Source organism: Thamnophis elegans, chromosome 2 (assembly GCF_009769535.1).
Source record: "Thamnophis elegans isolate rThaEle1 chromosome 2, rThaEle1.pri, whole genome shotgun sequence".
NCBI classification, from domain to species: Eukaryota; Metazoa; Chordata; class Lepidosauria; order Squamata; family Colubridae; genus Thamnophis; species Thamnophis elegans.
This window is the reverse complement of record NC_045542.1, coordinates 170027165-170046518: the sequence shown is the minus strand read 5'-3', so window position 1 is coordinate 170046518 and position 19354 is coordinate 170027165. Positions and strand designations below refer to the sequence as shown.

Below are 19354 nucleotides of genomic sequence, written 5' to 3'. Positions count from 1 at the left end.
TCTCCCCCCTCGGAACGGGAAAGAGGCGGGGGGGGGGATCGGCGGTGAAGGGTCCCCTTTGACTGAAGGCATCGGAAGGAATTTCCCCCCGTTCGGCCTGCGCTGAAGCCGGAGACCGAATGGAGGCCCGGGGGTCTCCGGGAGCGGGAGCAACAACGGCCCTTCAGGAGGGGAGCGGCTGCGGAGGGGAGTCCGGCAAGGAAAGCGGCGGCCCGAGCGGCCTCTCCGAGGAGCCCCGCAGCTCCGAGGCCAAGCGCTGGCGCTTCCGCAGTTGCGGATCCCGGGAGGCCGAGGGGCCCCGGGCGCTTTGCAGCCGCCTGCACCAGCTGTGCCGGGGGTGGCTGCGCCCCGAGCGGAGCAGCAAAGCCGAGATGCTGGACCTGGTGGTGCTGGAGCAGCTGCTGGCCCTGCTGCCCCCGGAGCTGGCGGGCTGGCTGAGGGAGTGCGGGGCGGAGAGCTGCACCCAGGCGGTGGCCCTGGCCGAAGGCTGCCTGCTCGGCCCCGCAGCCGCCCCGGAGCCCGGAAAGGGGCGGCAGGTGAGAAGAGTTCACCGTTGGACGCTGATGTATATGGCAGATTGTAAGAAATAAGAGAGATTCCGAAGAAAGATGGCTGCCTTTCTTGGAACTCTTAATACATTGAGAATTTACTTGTTCTTGAGGCGAATGCTTTTTCCTCTGGGAGAAAAATCCATGGGAGGAATGAGAACTTCAGCCTTAGGCTGTAAGGAAATCCAAGAGTTTGAGAGAGGAAGCTAGAATTTTTTCTCCCCCCTGCCTTTCTTTCCTTTAATGCATGCATGAATGAATGAATGATTTGTTCCATTTCAGCTGGTATTCCTCAAACTATCCATTCTCATTATATGACATAGCAAATCTTACTTTAAAGTCTTACTTGATTGGTTGTCTTGTTTATAAACAATCACTGGGAATATATATCTAGAGACCATATGTTGGTATAGTGTAAGAATGAAAGATAACGGGTGAAAAGCAGACTGGATAATCATTGTGTAAAGGGTATCTCAGTTCCCATAAGGAGACTGGATATGCATCTTCCCAACAAAACCATCTTCAGTATTCATCCCAGGATCTGTACCTGAATTGCCAGGTGATGGCCTCCCCACTGAAAGAGGCATAGGGAAGCCAAACCAAATAGAAGGGAAGATTGATTCCTCCCCATTCAAGTTACAGGTTGTTAAATCTAAAGGAAAAAGATTCCTGGAGGAAGAAATAGAACAGGCATAGGTCCATTTACAAAGGTGGAAAGGCCACAGCTATCGAGAAGGAGAAAAGGAGCAAGTCCTGATCACAATGAAAAGAAGAAATAGAGGCAATGAAGCATTTCATTAAAATGGCAGACTATTTACCCCAAAATAGCATCTACTTTCAGATTCATTGAATTGTCTTTGACTTGGGTTGAGGAATTCCAAAGGTAAGGCAAGAGAAGTAACATGACTACAGTTCTATCAGCGTGAATCATAAATCAGGCTTCTCTTTCATATGTAGGAGCTGTTCACAGGAGAGATCTCAGCAGAGCTACAGCAAAGAGGAAATCCATGCAGTCCTTCTCGAGAGTTGCTTTTCAGGAGGATCCAACTTGGGGCACTACAGCAGGTAACTGTAGTTTCTCTGAGAGCAGCAGAGTTTAAGCTCCCTCTTTTCATGAGTTGCTTCTGCAGTGTAGCCAGATGCTGAGTCTATGTGTAGTTGAACACAGTGTCCTCCCCACCCCCAATGTGCCTCATTCATTCAACTTTCAAGATAATTTTGGAAATACAAACAAGAGAAAATTCACAGCCTGAGAGGTTTTGCATTGGCAGTATAATTCATTTAATACATCTTAATACTTCACAGAGGATTGGGGAAGCCAATTAAAAAAATAATTGCATGAATTGAAACTATTGGAATTGCATAACTGCTTCAGAAATATTGTGTCTTTAGTACAGGTTTTTCCATGAAAAAGCCTCAAAGTCACCACTAAATGACTGCATCAGTAAGAATGTTCAAGTGTTTCAAGGGTTATTTCTAACATTTTGAGATAAGGAAGATAAGAAATGCCCACAACAATGGTAGTTGTTGTGTCCTGTTTTGTAAAGAATGTAGAATTTGCTCCTGAAGTCAAGTGAGCCAGTGGCTTCTGTTTCCCAAATCCTTGCTGACTTATTGCAACCCAGTCTGAGGCTCTCCAAGGAGTGCTATTGCAATTCAACAACATCTTTAGTGCATTTAGAGCACCAGTTATTAGGGAGATGGGAACTGGAGCAGTTTCTTTCCTGTAAGACTGCTCATTATGTTTCTTGCAAAGCTCTTTTGTGCACTAAAGAAAAAATGCATGTCTTTTCTGGGATTGTCTTTTAAAGAATATTCTCATTCTAGGGCTCTAAACCCTTTGAGGAGATCACTGTGGATTTCACAGAAGAGGAGTGGGACTTGCTGGATTCTGGCCAGAGAGCCTTATGTAGAGAAGTCATGTTGGATGCTTTTAGGAATATGTCTGCCCTGGGTAAGGCCCGACTATGCTCTAGGTTCCATTAATTGGGGAATGTTTTTCCAGTGAGCGGTAAACAGGAAAGATACTTGCAGTCAGGTTACTTAAGGTGATTGTCTCTCCTTAAGATCCTGTTAGAAATGCTCATGATAAATTTGAGAAATGCCCCAGATTATCCAATCAACAGCAAAGTCTAAATGTGATTCCCAGCTGAAAAATCTCTTGGATATCATCAGAATTTCCTAGCTAATAATTTTCACCCAACATTTCTGAGCTGAATTCATAGCTGATGCCATACCTGGAACACAAATGGGTATGTTTTCCAGAGGAGAAGCTCCCTCCTTAACAGCTGGGTTTTTCATATAATTTTATTAATTTTATCCTCAAGAGATAAAACACATGTACAAATGCAATGCAAAATATATGAAAAGGAAAATAATTTAAAAAATGCAGAAACACCGCCATATCGGTCTGTGTATATGTTTATGAAAGAAATTTCCGCTTTCATCTCCCACATGTATGTTCAACATTAACAACTCATCGCTGTCTTTTAAAATACAACCAAAATACCTCTTCATTCCATGTCACACAATATTCTATAAATTATAAAGGCTACATTTACGGTTCAGAGCATGATAGAACCCACAACTTTTATCTGATTGCAAGTGGTTGCAGAAATGACAGGTTTTGCTGACTGTGTAAAATAATCGGATATGTAAAGTACATATGAACAATCTCCAGTTCTCTTTTCTAGAAAAACTTCAGCAGGCTAAGTCTGACATCCACCTGCCAATTTCGGCAAAATCCCCTACAGAAAAATGGCGGTGTTGGTTCTCCTCACCCTACAAGATGTTATCTCCCCTTCCCTCACAGTTTCTAAATTTTCTTTTTTCCATGCAGGTGACCCAATGGAGAAGGAGAAGCAGGAGAGGCTAATGCCGCTGCAAACATTAAATTATGAAGTAGAAGTGATGTTTGGCCATCAAAGGAATCAAAAAACAAAAGAAAGAAGCCATTCAGAAGGTGGAGAGGAAAAGATCTCCACATTGCATTCCTTTTCTCTTACTTTACGTAAGAACCTTTTTAGGAAACACAAGGCACATACCATTGTGAAATTGGGGAAGGTTTCCGGTCTAAAAAAAAAGACTAAAATATGCACAAAGTATGGAAATAACTTTAGTAGTAAGAGTAGTCTTAATGGCCATCAAAGGATCCAAAAAGGGGAGAGAATTTACCAACGCCTGGATTATGGAAAGAGCTTTTTTGACAATAAAGTCCTTACTCATCGGCAATGGATTCATACAGGGGATAAATCATATAAATGCTTGGAGTGTGGAAAGAGCTTCCATTTCAGGAGTAGTATTTATCGCCATGAGAGGATCCATAGAGGGGAGAAAAAACTTAGTTGCAAGGAGTGTGGAAAGAGATTTTTTGACAATAGATCTCTTACTACCCATCAAAGAATCCACCTTGGGGAGAGACCATATACATGTCTGGAGTGTGGAAAGAGCTTTTTTGACAACAAGGTCCTTACTTGTCACCAATGGATCCATACAGAGAATAAACCATATAAATGCTTTGAGTGTGGAAAGAGTTTTATTCAGAAAGGACAACTTAATTCTCATAAAAGGATGCACACAGGGGAGAGACCGTATAAATGCAGAGTGTGTGGAAAGAGCTTCCGTTTGAAAAGTTATCTTAACCACCATGAGAGAATCCACAGAGTGGAGAAAAAACATGTCTGCAGCGAGTGTGGAAGGAGATTCTTAGAAAAAAGAATTCTTACTATCCATCAAAGGATCCACACAGGGGAGAGACCTTATAAATGCATGGATTGTGGAAAGAGCTTTATTTTGAAAGGAAAACTTAATTCTCATAAAAGAATTCATACTGGGGAAAGGCCATATAAATGCTTGGAGTGTGACAAGAGCTTTTTTGACAACCAGGTACTTACTCATCATCAAAGGATTCATACAGGGGATAAACCATATAAGTGCCTAGTTTGTGGAAAGTGCTTTATTGAGAAAGGAAAACTTAATTATCATAATAGAATCCACACAGGGGAGAAACCCTATAAATGCATAATGTGTGGAAAGCAATTTACTCAGAAAGAAAATCTTACTAATCATGAAAGAATCCATACAGGAGAAAAACCATATAAATGCACAGAGTGTGGAAAAAACTTCCGTAGCAAGCCTAGTCTTAATAGCCATCAAAGGAGCCACATGGCTGAGAAACCATATAGTTGTGAGGAATGTGGAAAGTCCTTTGATTTAATAGGAAAACTTAATTCTCATAAAAGGATTCACACAGGAGAGAAACCTTATGAATGCACACAGTGTGGAAAGAGCTTTACTCAGAAACAACTACTTAATGCTCATCAAAGGCTCCACTCAGGAGAGAGACTGTATAAATGCACAGAGTGTGGAAGGAGCTTCAGAACAAACACGCATCTAGCTCGACACTTAAAGATTCACACGGGGGATAAACCATATAAATGCCTGGAGTGTGGAAAGAGCTTTATTCAGAAAGGACAGCTTAATTCTCATAAAAGATTTCACACAGGAGAGAGACCCTATAAATGTATGGAGTGTGGAAAGAGCTTTTTTGAGAATAAAGTGCTTACTTGTCACCAAAAGATCCATACAGGGAATAAACCATTTAAATGCACAGAGTGTGGAAAGAGCTTCATTCAGAAAGGACAACTTAGTTCTCATAAAAGAATCCACTCAGGGGAGAAACCTTATAAATGCCTGGAATGTGGAAACAGCTTTGTTCAGAAAGGACAGCTTAATTCTCATAAAAGAATCCACACAGGGGAGAAACCATATAAATGCACAGAGTGTGGAAAGAGCTTTTGTTTCAAAAGTTCTCTTAATTGCCATAAGAGGATCCACACAAGAGAGAAACAACATTGCTGTGGGAAGTGTGGAAAGAGATTCATTGAGAAGAGAGCCCTTACTATCCATCAGAGGATCCACGTTGTATAAATGCCTGGTGTGGAAACAGTTACTCACATAGGACAATTTAATTCTCCTAAAAGAAACAATACTATGGAGAGACCATACACAATAGTTCTTGACTTAACCGTTGACTTAGTGACTGTTCAAAGTTGCAATGAAAAAAATGGAATACTGCAAAATGAAAAAAGTGACTTAGATCAGTTTTCCCGCCTTTTCAGCATCCCCATGATCACATGGTCAAAATTCAGGCACTTGGCAACTGGCATGCATTCATGATGGTTGCAACATGCCGATGTTAATATGACCTCCATTTGTAAACTACAGTCAATGACAGCAGATTTGCTTAACAAGTATACATTCACTTAAGAACTGCATTGATTTGCTTAACAACTGTAACATAAAAAGTTGTAAACTAGGGCACAACTCAGTTAACTATCTTAGCAAGGGAAATGTTGGGCTGAATTGTGGTTGTTAAGTTTAGAACTATTTGTACCTTTTTAAATATGAAAAGTTAAGTTTAGAACTATCTTTCCTTTTTAAATATGAAAAGACAAGGTTCCATTAATTGATTTTATTGGTGGAGAGGGGTTATTCCTCATCAGCAAATTTTATTCTTTGTGATACTGATGAATTTTATTCTTTTCCTGATATGTCAAGCCTATCCATCTCAATGTTTAGCCACTTAGAAAGCAGAACTTCCAGCTATTGCAAGTGTGACTTTCAACCAGAGTAAGGAAAGTCTTTGTTTTTGGTGCTATATGATTGATGAGTAAATCACACTTGCATTTGATTTATTTATTATGCAGCAATATTATATATAATGTCCCAATCTATTTTCAGCAATGTTAATTGCTCAAACAGGCAAGTGGCGTTTCTCCTATACTGTGATAGACTCACAGCTATCGTTTGACCACCATTTAATGGCTGTGACCAGGGGGGCATTCGCCCAGGTTCGCCTGGTGCGCCAGTTGCGACCCTACCTGAATCGGGAGGCTCTCACAACAGTCACCCGGGCCCTTGTGACCTCTAGGCTGGAATACTGCAACATGCTCTACATGGGGCTGCCCTTGAAGAGCATCCGGCGACTTCAGCTAGTACAGAATGCGGCCGCGCGAGTGATTGTGGGTGCACCTCGGTTCACCCGCATAACACCTATCCTCCGCGAGCTGCGCTGGCTACCTGTCGATCTCCGGATGCGCTTCAAGGTGCTATTAGTCACCCATAAAGCCCTACATGGCAGTGGATCTGGATACTTGAGAGACCGCCTTCTGCCAATTACATCCCTGCGACCAATAAGATCACATAGATTAGGCCTCCTCCGTATACCATCGGCCAGCCAGTGTCGGCTGGCAACTACAAGGAGGAGGGCCTTCTCAGTAGTAGCCCCGACCCTTTGGAACGAGCTCCCCGTAGAGATTCGCACCCTCGCCACCGTCCAGGCCTTCCGCACAGCCTTGAAGAACTGGCTCGCCCGTCAGGCCTGGGGACAAGGATAGTTCCCCTCCCGAATGATGAATGTATGTTGTCTACTATTTTATTATATGTCTTATCTTAATGTCTGTATTCCCCTTCCCGATTTTATGTGAGCCGCCCTGAGTCCCCTCAGGGAAAAGGGCGGCCTACAAATATTAATAAAATCATTAAAAAAAAAAATCACTTGTTTTAATCCCGATAATTATGAAGTATCTGCAAATGTTAAATTACAAATTTATACATGGCAAATACTCAAACACAATGGCACTCATATTTTAAAGAATGTTGCCTGGGGCTTGACATATAACACACTATGCAGCAGATTAGGCGGTAGGTTGCAATGGAGTAGTGGCATTCAGTTTTAAATTTATACCAAATTCCAAGCAAGGAATTTGTACTGTGGATAACAGGGATTCCTCTGGTCTCAGCACAAGAAATTAAACTACCAAAGGAAATGGTCTTTTAGACATAACTTACAAAACACAGGGGGTAGTTGGTTGTGGCATGCAATTACACAGAATAAATGATAACCAATAAAGACATTCAAATTTTGGCTGCATTTGTTGTAAGTTTTAAAGTGTTTTTTAATGACACCTCAAGGAGCCATAAGCTGCTTTGGATAACATCTTTTCTTTGATAGATATAATATAGCAAAACAGGATGTCATTATATCAATTATTAGTGGATTATATGGTGGCTGCATGTAGATTAATGAAAGAATTATGGATGTTTCATAAAGGCTTAGTTTCACAACAGAAGTTAGCTAGAATTAGGGATGGAATATTTTCAAGAAACACTAATTGCCATTGTTATTAGTATTATAACTGTACCCCTTGTACTTTGAGGTTGTTTTATGCAATGCATTCCTTTATGTTAGTCTGTCACTCAATGCTGCTCATATTCTTTAAGATCTGCTCAAAATATAACATCGGTCTGATGGGAGAGTCACATCAGACTCACTTCAGGTGAGCCTCCCATAACAAGACCTACTGACCACATGAAGCCTTTATAAGCAGAACACCAACACTGACATTCCCCAAATTCTGCTGAAGATTTTACTTAGCCTGTTAACGAAATGTTCAGAAACCAACCCACAAGCTCGGAAAACAAACCTCCAACTCTCAAATATAACTCTACATAACTGCTGTAGAAAATATTGAAAGCTACTATATATGTTTAATCTTTTTTCCAGTTGTATTTTCTTCCTACACACTTAGTTTTTTCTGTTAGTCTTATCGTACCTTTTTCTCTATCACAATTTATTGACATAACTGGAATTGGACATTTTGATAAGCAGATCACATCATTTATTACTGTGGACATGAGAAACGAAGAACTGGCATTACTTTCATATCCAAGAAGGTATATTATCTCCTGCCTTGTGCTTCTCAGCTAACAAGTGCTATAATGTTCCTCCTTTTCCAAAGTCCCATCTATTAGTGTGTATATGGTGAGGCTGCTTCCCTGGCTGAGGATTAGACAAGCAGTTCTTGCTATTTAATTTCCTTTGTAGTCCACTTCTGGGCTTCCTTATTAAGCATCAACAGCAAACTCAGAAGTAGTCCGCCTTGAAAGCTTCATAGCCTTATGCCTCCCTTCCAGGTGGTTAAAAAGGCTACCAGACTGCACCAACAGGAGGTTTTTGTGTGCTTTCTACTGTCTCCCTATCTGGCTCTTTTTTCTTTCTTTTTTTCAAAATTTAGCAAAGACAGCACAGATATAGAGAACCAAGGCAAATAAAGGATACACCCCGCTTTAGAAAAAAAAGATACCTTCACCATAGGGTACAACAGAATGGAGAGGACAAAGTTGCTTGAAGGAATCTCCAAAGTGTTTATTTGCCCTTGTAAAAAGTTAGCACCCACCCCATCTCCTAGAAAATGAAATATTTTAGGAAATATTAAAAGGGCAGAATATTTCACTTAAAAAGAGTAGAAACTCAGAGAGGCAGAAACGCATCCCCCACCCCTTTGTCAATGGGCCATTAAAGCCTGAGCCAGCCTATTCTACATCACCAAAATCTACCCCATCTCATTGCCCTTCATTAGTACACCATCCACCAAGTTTTAACCAAACTTAGCACACAACCTACAAAGCTATGACCTCTGACAGCAACCAATCAGGATATTCTTCCTGTGCCCCAGGAAATTAAAAGCCCAGGAAAGGGCATAAATCCAGGGACTCTCAGCATCTCGGCCCTTTGCTCAGGAGCTCAAGCCATGTGATCCTGTCTACCATTAAACCATCTTTCCAAACAGCTTCCATGTTTCCAGTGTCTTTTTCCCCATTTGGAAGTGAACCCAGATGGGCATTTCTTCCTACACTTACTTATTTCATAATAAATAATCTGCTTGGATTCTGTCCTGGGGTTTTTATCTCCATTCTCTCTCATTTCCAGAGCTCCATCCTGCCCCACTTTAACCCAACGTCCCAGGAGAACATTCACATGTCCAAGAGATTCTGGGAAAGACGACATCCCCACGACATAGGAGTAGGAAAGCACTTTTCATCCCAAGGTCGCTTTGTTTATTTCAGCCCCCACCCCCTTCCCAGCATCCTCAACCTCCTCGCCCTTTTCGCCAAGCCGCCCCTTCTCACCCCATAAGGGCAAACACTGCGCCAGCGCAGGCGTCCAAAAGATCTTGACGTCACAACGGAGCAGAGCATGCGCAGAAAGCATTACCTGCAGTACAAAGAGCGGAGGCCTCCGCTTGCGCTGGGGGCGGGGGGGGTAAGCGCGCTCGTGCAGCAAAGGAAAAAAACAACCGGTGGCCTGTAGGCTTTTCCCTCTCTAGGAAAGAGAACTCTACCTCTGGGAGGTCCAGGCTGTAGGAGGCGAGGACAGAGCGTGAAATTTTGGCGGGAACGATTTTCAGTTGCTCCGCTGAGGCGCAAAAGCCCTGAGGGAGCCCCCACCCCCCACTCTTCCCCCACCCCCGCGTGAAACCAGGGAAGGGGCGGGGCGAGTGGGCGGAGGAGGGTCGGCCTTGAGCGAAGGCGGCGGCCTCGGAGGGTGTTCACCCCCGCGCCGGGGCTGCGCTGAAGCCGGAGACGGAATGGAGGCCTGGGAGTCTCCCCTTCAGGCGGGGAGCGGCGGCTGCGGCGGCGTGGAGTCCGGCGAGGAAAGCGGCGGCCCGAGCGGCCTCCCCGAGGAGCCCCGCAGCTCCGAGGCCGAGCGCTGGCGTTTCCGCAGCTGCGGTTCCCGGGAGGCCGAGGGGCCCCGGGCGCTTTGCAGCCGCCTGCACCGGCTGTGCCGGGGGTGGCTGCGGCCCGAGCGGAGCAGCAAAGCCGAGATGTTGGACCTGGTGGTGCTGGAGCAGCTGCTGGCCCTGCTGCCCCCGGAGCTGGCGGGCTGGCTGAGGGAGTGCGGGGCGGAGAGCTGCGCCCAGGCGGTGGCCCTGGCCGAAGGCTGCCTCCTCGGCCCCGCAGCCGCCCCGGAGCCCGGAAAGGGGCAGCAGGTGAGAAAAGTGTCATCCTTGGTGTCCCTTTGAAGGGGGGAGGGGCGTAATAATAAAACATCTAGCAGTTAAGAAATCACACAGAAGACATCCATGCAGGATTTTCTGAAACTCCTAATACGTTAAGAATTTTTTTTCTTGATGCAAATGCTTATTTTTCCTTTTGGAGTTAATTCCATAGAATGAAAGAGACATTCAACCCCTTCTTCACCCTGCATTTCTTTCCTTTAATGCATGAATGAACTGAATCATTTGTTCCATATCAGCTGACATTCTTTAGACTATTCATTTTCCTTTATGATATAACAAATCTTATTTCAAAGTCCTCCTTCTCTTCTTTACAAACAGTCGGTGGGAACATACATCTAGAGAACATAGGTTGGTATGGTGTAGTGGTCTGTGGAAATGATGTTAGGGGAATGGTTGAAGATCTATACTGAACAAAGTTTCTCAGTTCCCATAAGGAGACGGTGTGCATCTTCTGCACAAAACTATCTTGGTGTTCATTCCAAGGTCTGTCCCTGAATTACATTGCTGTGTCTCCCTACTCAAGAGCTAAATATTATTAAATATAAAAGAAAAGACTCCTGATGGAAGAGATAGAAGAGGCATAGGTACATCCATAGGTACAGCTTTGGAAAGGCCAAAACTATCAAGGAGACAAGTAAAGAAACAACTAATCAGAATGATAATAGGAACTAAAGATAGGCAATGAAACATTTCACAAAAATCTTTTCAGATGCAGGAACTGTTCACCGGAGAGATCTCAGCAGAGCTACAGGAAAGAGGAAATGGATGCAGTCCTTCTCAAGAGTTGCTTTTCAGCAGGTCCCAACTTGGGCCATTTCAGCAGGTAACTCTAGGTTTCTTCTGAGAGCAGCAGAGTTCAAGCTCCCTTCCTGAGCTCTTCTGCAGTACAGCCAAATGCTGAGTCTATGTAGTTGAACAGTCTCTACTCCCCACCCACCCAGCCTTATTCATCAACTCTCAGATCATTTTGGAGACACAAATGAGACAACTTGGAGTCTGAGAGGTTTGTGTTAGGCAATGCATTTGCTGAATATTTTGTAATACTTCACAGAAGAGTGGAGAAACCAGTTTAAAAACCCCAGTTAAAATTATTGCAATAGCATAATAACTGCTTCAGAAACATTGTGTCTTAAGGGCAGATTTCCCATTAAAAAGCCCTAAGATCAACACTAAATAGCTGTATCAGTAAGACTGTTCTTTAAGTGTCCTTGATTTCCAGGCCCTTTTGAAATAGGCCATGGAATAAATTCCTAGTCGCTGTGTCCTGTTTTATATAAAGCATGTAGAATTTCCTCCCCAAGTCAGGTGAGCCTCTGGATTCTACTTTCTAAATCCCACTTGGGAGTAATTCCAAACCAGCAGGAAGCAACCCAAAGGGTGCTGTGTTGCTATTCAGCAATTTGGATGCAGTCATGTTTTGTGAACTTCAGAAGCCCAGCTATTAGGGCAAGGAGACTGGCGGCTTCATAGTCACAAAACCATGTGGACAACCAGAGGTACATTTGTTTTATAAGCAAATGTTCATTTGGTTTCTTGTAAAGGTCTGTTTTGTGTAATAAGAGAGAAAATGTCTTTTCTGGGACTGTCTCCTATATAGTATTCTCATTCTAGGGCTCTAATCCCTTTGAGGAAGTCACTGTGGACTTCACAGAAGAGGAGTGGATGCTGATGGATTCTGACCAGAGAGTGTTGTGTAGAGAAGTCACATTGGAAGCTTTTAGGAATATTATTGACCTGAGTAAGTCCCTACTTTGTTCTGGGTTCCATTCATTAGGGAAGAAAGGGTTTTTTTCAATGGGGGTGGTGGTGGTAAACAAAGACGATACTTGCAGTCAAGTTGCTTAAAGTGATACATCTTAAGGCCTTGTTAGAAAAGCTTACTATAGTTTTGGGGAACACCTCAAATTGTCCACTCAACAACAAAGTCTTAATGTGGATCCCAGCTGAAAAATCCTTTGGATATCATCAGTATTTTCTAGCTTACATTTTGCATCCAAGACCTCCAAGTTGAATTCATAGCTGATGCTATACCTGGAATGCAGATGGAGCATGTTTTTCGAGAAGATCCCTCCTTAAAAGCTGTTCCCCTCCCCCTAATTTTATTAAGGATTATCTTAAAAAGTTAAAACATATAAATCAGTGTAATGCAAAATAAATAAGAAAGAAAAGGAAAAAAAATATTTGGAAAATGCAGAAACACCCTCATACCTAAATTTGCATGTATATGAAAGAAATTTCTCCATCTCCAACAAGTATGTTTAACATTAACAACTTATCTATCAAAACACAACCAAAATACCTTTTCATTCCATGTGTCAACAATATTCTATGAACTCATCTCTAAATCTTCAGATCTCCTTAATATTCAGAAAAGATCCAGTAAAAATTAACAAAAATATCTAATAACATAAATACTTAATAATATATTTCCCACTTCCACTTAGTCTCCTTTTGCTCATTCCTCTTTTAACAATTAAACTTTGCAAAAAAGGAATTAAAAACTTATCAAATGTTGTCAACTCCTAACTTCTTCCTCCCATCTATCATTAAATCCCATATTTTTTCCTATATTCTTTTCACTCCAAATTCTTATCATCCTTCAAGTTCACTTACAATTTCCTTGAAATAACTCCAATAAATCTCTTATATTTCAATTTAAAATGGTATCATTCACTTGCATTTATAATTCCAGTGAAGCCTTGTCAGTTGTTTCCAGAGAGACAACTGTTGTTAGTTTTCGTTACTAACTTATGATTCCAGTAAAGAGAGAAAAGGTTAAAAGCATGATGGAACCTACAACCTTTAGCTGATAACGTGTCTGCAAGAATTGACAGCTTTTGCTGTTAGCTTACAAAAATTGGCAGTATAAAGTATAAATGGGCAATCTCCAGTTCTCTCTTTCATCAAAAAGTTTCGGCAGTCCAAGCCTGACATCCACCTGCCGGTTTTGGTGAAATCCCCAAGAATTTCCTCACCTCATGAAAAGTTATCTTGCCCTCTCCTCACAGTTCTAAATTTCCATAGAAATTTCTATTTGCTTCTTTCCAAGCAGGTGATGCAATGGAGAAGGAGAACCAGGAGTGGTTAATGTCGCTGCCAACAGCAAACTATGAAGGAGAAGTGACATTTGACCATCAAACAAATCCAAAAATACAAGAGGAAAGCCACTCAGAAGGTTGGGTGGAAGAGCCCTCCACATCTCATCATTTCTTTTCTCTTACTTTACCTGAGAACCTTAATAGCAAACACAAACCACAAAGTATTGTGAACTTGGGGGAGGATTCCAGTTGGAGTAGAGAGACTAAAATATGCACAAAATGTGGAAAGAGCTTTGATAGTAATGCTAGCCTTAATGGCCATCAGAGGATCCACATAACTGAGAAACCATATAGTTGCGAGGAATGTGGAAAGGGCTTTGCTTCGATAGGAAAACTTAATTCTCATAAAAGGATGTACATAGGAGAGAAACCATATAAATGCACAGAGTGTGGAAAGAGCTTCTGTAACAAGGCTAGCCTTAATGGCCATCAAAGGATTCACATAACTGAGAAATCATATAGCTGTGTAGAATGTGGAAAGGATTTTGCTTTAATAGGAAAACTTATTGCTCATAAAAGGATTCACACAGGAGAGAAACCATATAAATGCACAGTGTGTGGAAAGTGTTTCCATTTCAGGCCTAGTCTTATCCGCCATGAGAGGATCCACAGAAGGGAGAAAAAATATAGGTGCAACAAGTGTGGAAAGAGATTCTTTGAGAATAGATCTCTCACTATCCATCAAAGGAGTCACACAGGAGAGAGACCGTATAAATGCCTGGAGTGTGGAAAGAGCTTTTTTGAAAACAAAGGTCTTACTCGTCATCAAAGGATCCACACAGGGGATAAACCCTATCAATGTCTGGTGTGTGGAAAGAGCTTTAGTCAGATAGGACATCTCAATTCTCACAAAAGAGTCCACACAGGGGAGAGACCCTACAAATGCATGCAGTGTGCAAAGAGCTTCCGTTCCAAAAGTTCTCTTAATCGCCATGAGAGGGTCCACACGGGGGAGAGAAAATATAGCTGCAGTGTGTGCGCAAGGAGATTCTTTGATAACAGAACCCTTGCTGTCCATCAAAGGATCCACACAGGGGAGAGACCCTATAAATGCCTGGAGTGTGGAAAGAGCTTTATTCAGAAAGGACAGCTTAATTATCATCAAAGAATCCACACAGGGGAGAGACCATATAACTGCATTGAGTATGGAAAGCAGGAAGAACATCTTACTCAGGAAAGAATCCACACAGGAGAAAAACCATATAAATGCACAGAATGTGGAAAGAGCTTCTTTAGCAAGACTGGTCTTAATGGCCATCAAAGGATCCACATAGCTGAGAAACCATATAGTTGCACGGAATGTGGAAAAGACTTTGCTTTAATAGGAAAACTTAATTCTCATGAAAGGATTCACACAGGGGAGAAACCATATAAATGCACAATGTGTGAAAAGAGTTTCCATTTTAGGGGTAGTTTTAATCGTCATGACAGGATCCACAGAGGAGAGAAAAAACTTAGTTGCCAGGAATGTGGAAAGAGATTCTTTGAGAAGGCAGCCCTTACTATCCATCAAAGGATCCACACAGGGGAGAGACCATATCAATGCACAGAGTGTGGAAAGAGCTTTTTTGACAACAAAGTTCTTACTCGTCACCAAAGGATCCACACAGGGGAGAGACCATATAAATGCCTGGAGTGTGGAAAGAGCTTTACTCAGAAAGGACATCTTAATTCCCATAAAATAACTCACACAGGGGAGAGACCCCATACATGCACAGAATGTGGAAAGAACTTCAGTTTCAAAAGTTCTCTTAATCGTCATGAGAGGATCCACACAGGAGAAAAAACATACCCGAAGGCAGTGTGGGAAGAGATTGAAAACACAGCCCTTACTATCCATCAAACTATCCACCTGGCATAAACTATAAATGCCTGGAATGTGGAAATAGGTTTAGTCAGAAAGGCAAACTTATTTCTCATAAAAGAATCCATATTATGGACAGGCCATATACAGCTAGTCCTCAACTTACAACTGTTCATTTAATGATCAAAGTTACAATGGAAAAATGAAATAAAAGGAAAAAAGTGACTGAGACCAGTTTTCACACTTGTGACCATTGCAAAATCCCCATGATCATATGATCAAAATTCAGATGCATGGCAACTGGTTCATATTTATGACAGTTGCTCTGTCCCAAGGTCATCTGTTCCCCTCAATGAGGAAGCCAGATTCCATTAACCACCAGCTTATTAACTTGCTAACTGCAATGATTCACTTAACGGTGGCAAGAAAGATCGTAAAATGGGGCAAAACTCACTTAACAAATATCTAAAATAAATTTCCATTTGATAAGTCGAGTATCTGCATTTATGATTCTTGCGGCATCCAGGGTCATGTGATTTCCATTTGGAAATGCAACAAGCACAGTCAATTGGGAAGGCAGTTTCACTTAACCATATGTATTAAGTGAAACTGCTTTCCCACATTGACTGTGCTTGTTGTAAGTTTCCAACCATACCTGAGAACCGCAGTGATTTGATTAACAATTGTGGCATAAAGGGTTGCAAACTGGGTCATGAGTGACTTAATTGCCTTACTTAGCAATGTAAATGTTGGGCTCAATTGTGGATGTATGTTGAGAACTACCTGTATTACTGTCCTTCACTTTGAAATATGAAAACACTTGATTTCATTAACTGATTTGGTGGGTGGGTGGGTGGGTGGGTGGGTGTTTGTACCCCATGAGCAAATTATATTCCTCTTGAAGACTTTATAACTCAGTGTTTAGCCACTTATAAACCAGAGTTTGTAGCTACTCTAAATGTGATTTTGAACCATAAGGAATGTCCTTTTTTCAGTGCTCTTTGTATGGATTGGTGAGTATATCACATTATTGCACTTGATTTCATGATTATGGAGGAACGTTCCAATGTTCCACTTTATTTTCTGACATTAATTGTCAAAAAATGCAAGTGGTGTGTTTCCTCTAAACTTGTTTTAATCCTGAGAATTACAAAGTCATTGGAGATGTTAAAATGTATACCTGCATAGGCCAAATAGCCAAACAAGACTGGCACTCATATTTTAAAGAATGTGGCCTGGGCCTTGACACATGACACTGTATGCAGCAGATTAGCTAATAAGATTGTATTGGACTGGTGGCATTCATGGTTTTAAATCTGTCCAAACTCCTGATAAGGAATTGTTACTATTTCTTAGCTGCAGGCAACAAAGGTTCATTTGGCCTCAGTACAAGAAATTAAATAACCAAATCCAATGGTCTTATTGACAACTAAAGAACCAGGAGCACAGTTTTTTCTGGCATGCAGTTACACAGAGTAAAATATAACAATAAATACATTCAAATATTGGCCGTGTTTGCTGTAAATCTAAGTTTTTGTCAGGCTTAGAAGCCATCTTTGTGTAGGGCCTCAAGCCTGCCACATATTCAAATATATTCTATTGTGGGAAACTGGGAGGGTTTTTTTTATGAAGCATGGGAGATGTATAGCCAAAATAATAATCTTTCTCAGAAAGTCAAGATCGCCTTGTCTTTGCACCTGGACGGGTGTGAATGGGAGGAATCTTCCTTCGTGGCAATGACTGATTGGACCATGTGATAGACTTGTAGATGTTGGGGCAAGGTCTTGAACTTTCATCTGGGTGGGATAACCTGGAAGCTTTCAGATTCAGTTTTTCACAGATGTGCCAATGACACCTCTGATAAAATGGAACTTTGAGGAAACTCAAACCTCCATCTGCTTTTGTTAAGGGTGTTATTTGGAACCCTGACAGTTTTAAAGTCTGTTAATGACACCCAAAAGAGCCATAAGCTGCTTTGTATGAAATTTCAAAGTTATAATGAAATAAAATGAAAGTAATTTAGACCAATTTTCATATTTAATAACTGTTGCAACATCCCCATGATCACGTGATCAGAATTGAGGCACTTGACAACTGACATGTATGATGGTTGCAGCATCCATGATCATGTGATCTCCATTTGTAAACTTCTAGCAAGCACAGTTAATGGGTGAAGGCAGATTCACTCAACAAACATACGTATGGTTGTTAACTGAGCAACCATTCTTCAAAATTGCAGTGATTTGCTTAACTATTGTTGCATAAAAGGTTCCAAACTGGGGCACGATTCAATTAACTGTCTTACTTAGCAACAGGAATATTGGGTTCAATTGTGGATGTCAGTTGAAAACTACCTGCATTACTGTCCTTCCCTTTAAAATATCAGAAGAGTTGATTCCATTAACTGATTTTGTGTGTGTGTGTTGGGGGGGTGTTATTCCTAATGAGTAATTTTTTTCTTTCTTGAAATCTCATTAATAAAGCAGAACTTCTAGCTATTTTGAACCAGGATAGAAGCCGTGTCTTTTTTTCTGTGCTATATATTATTGCATTTGATTTTGTTATTATGCAGGAATATTCCTATGTCCCAGTCTATTTTCTGAGGATATTAATTATCCAAATATACAAGTATTGTTTCTGCTGCACTAGTTTTAATTCAGATAATTAGAAAGTATTTGGAGATGTTAAAATGCAGACAAGAGAAATAGTCAAACAACAGCTTAATTATTGTAACAAATGTTGTTTGGGCCTTGACTTATGAACAGAATTGAGCCCAAAATTTCTGTTGCTAAGTGACAAATTTGTTAACTGAATTTTGTCCCATTTTATGACTTCCTGCCACATGTTAGGCAAATCACTGCAGCTGTTATATTAGTAGCCCTGTTAAGTGAATCTGGCTTCCCCATTGACTTGGCTTGTCAGAAGGTTGCAAAGATGATCGTATGATCCCGAGATGCCACAACAGTCATATCTGTGAAAACTGGTCATAAGTCACTTTTGCTGCTGCTTTAACTTCAAATGGTCACTAAGTTAAGTGGTTAAGAGGACTACCGGTATAACACTGTATGCAGCAGATTAGCACATAGGTTGTAGCGGACATGTGGCATTTATACTTTTAAATCTTTACTAAAGTCCTGATAAGGAATTCTTACTATTTCTCGGCTGCAGACAACAGAGATTCATCTGGTCTCAGCACAAGAAATTAAATTACCAAATTGAATAGTCTTTTAGACATTATTATAAAACATAGTAGCCTGCCACTCAATGCTGCTCCTATTCTTTAAAACCTGCTGCACAACAGACACAATTTTTTATTTTATTTATTTATTTATTTTTGTTTGTCAAGCATGTATCGGAAAACAAGTATAAATATAATATATAAACATAAGTATAAGCAGGTATACGTATATACATAAGAAATGAGTACAAATAGATGCACTTATTCACTCCCCCTTACAGACCTCTTAGGAATGGGATGAGGTCCATGGTAGACAGTTTAAGGTTAAAGTTTTGCGGGGGGTTGAGGATGTTACAACAGAGTCTAATAAATATAACTACTTAACAACTGCTGTGGAAATTATTTGAAACTACTATACCTTTATATCTTTTTTCGAGTTCTATTTTCTTGTGGCACTTTTAGTTTTGTCTATTTTTCCTTTTTGTTTTCTCTGTCCCAATTTATTAAGACAGCTGGAATTGGACAATTTGGGGATCACACCATTTACTAAGAACATGGGAAACGAAGAATTGGCATTGTTTTCATACCCAAGAGGTGTATTATCTCCCATTTTTTGTCTACCTTCTCAGCTAAAAAGCCTCTGCGGTCTATCATAATCCTTCCACCTACCATGTTCCCCTGCCTATTAGTAGGTTTATGGTGAGGCTACTTCCCTAGCTGAGGATTGATTAGACAAGCAGTTCTTGCTGTTTACTTTCCTTTGTGGTGCACCTCTTTGCTTCCTTGCTAAGGATCAACATACAGCTAAAACTCAAGCATCCCGTAATTTAAGCCTTCCTTCCGGGAGGTTAACAAGGCTAGCA

General features: G+C 41.2%; 3 protein-coding genes across 4 annotated transcripts in view; all 3 read left to right on the top strand.

Moving 5' to 3' along the window:
• The first annotated feature begins 14 nt into the window (after positions 1–14).
• The window catches only part of LOC116502587 (zinc finger protein 420-like), an 82207-nt gene continuing 62867 nt past the window's right edge, over positions 15–19354 (top strand). Inside the window, exon 1 of the mRNA XM_032208463.1 lies at positions 15–536. Coding sequence (XP_032064354.1) covers positions 120–536 — 417 coding nt within the window. The 5' untranslated portion in view covers positions 15–119. The remainder of the gene's footprint in view (positions 537–19354) is intronic.
• Positions 1522–5604, top strand: LOC116503361 (zinc finger protein 883-like). The gene is made up of 2 exons (XM_032209730.1): positions 1522–2502; positions 3388–5604. Exons 1-2 carry the CDS (start codon positions 2469–2471, stop codon positions 5475–5477), a joined length of 2124 nt encoding a protein of 707 aa, XP_032065621.1. The 5' UTR covers positions 1522–2468; the 3' UTR covers positions 5478–5604.
• LOC116503344 (zinc finger protein 420-like) lies at positions 9205–15529 on the top strand. Of its 2 annotated transcripts, none has more exons than XM_032209709.1 (4): positions 9205–10381; positions 11121–11234; positions 12023–12149; positions 13461–15529. In XM_032209709.1, exons 1-4 carry the CDS (start codon positions 9980–9982, stop codon positions 15368–15370), a joined length of 2553 nt encoding a protein of 850 aa, XP_032065600.1. In that variant the 5' UTR covers positions 9205–9979; the 3' UTR covers positions 15371–15529. The 2 variants fall into 2 exon arrangements, with proteins under 2 accessions (XP_032065600.1, XP_032065601.1); XM_032209710.1 differs by having other exon boundaries at positions 9206–10381; positions 13464–15529.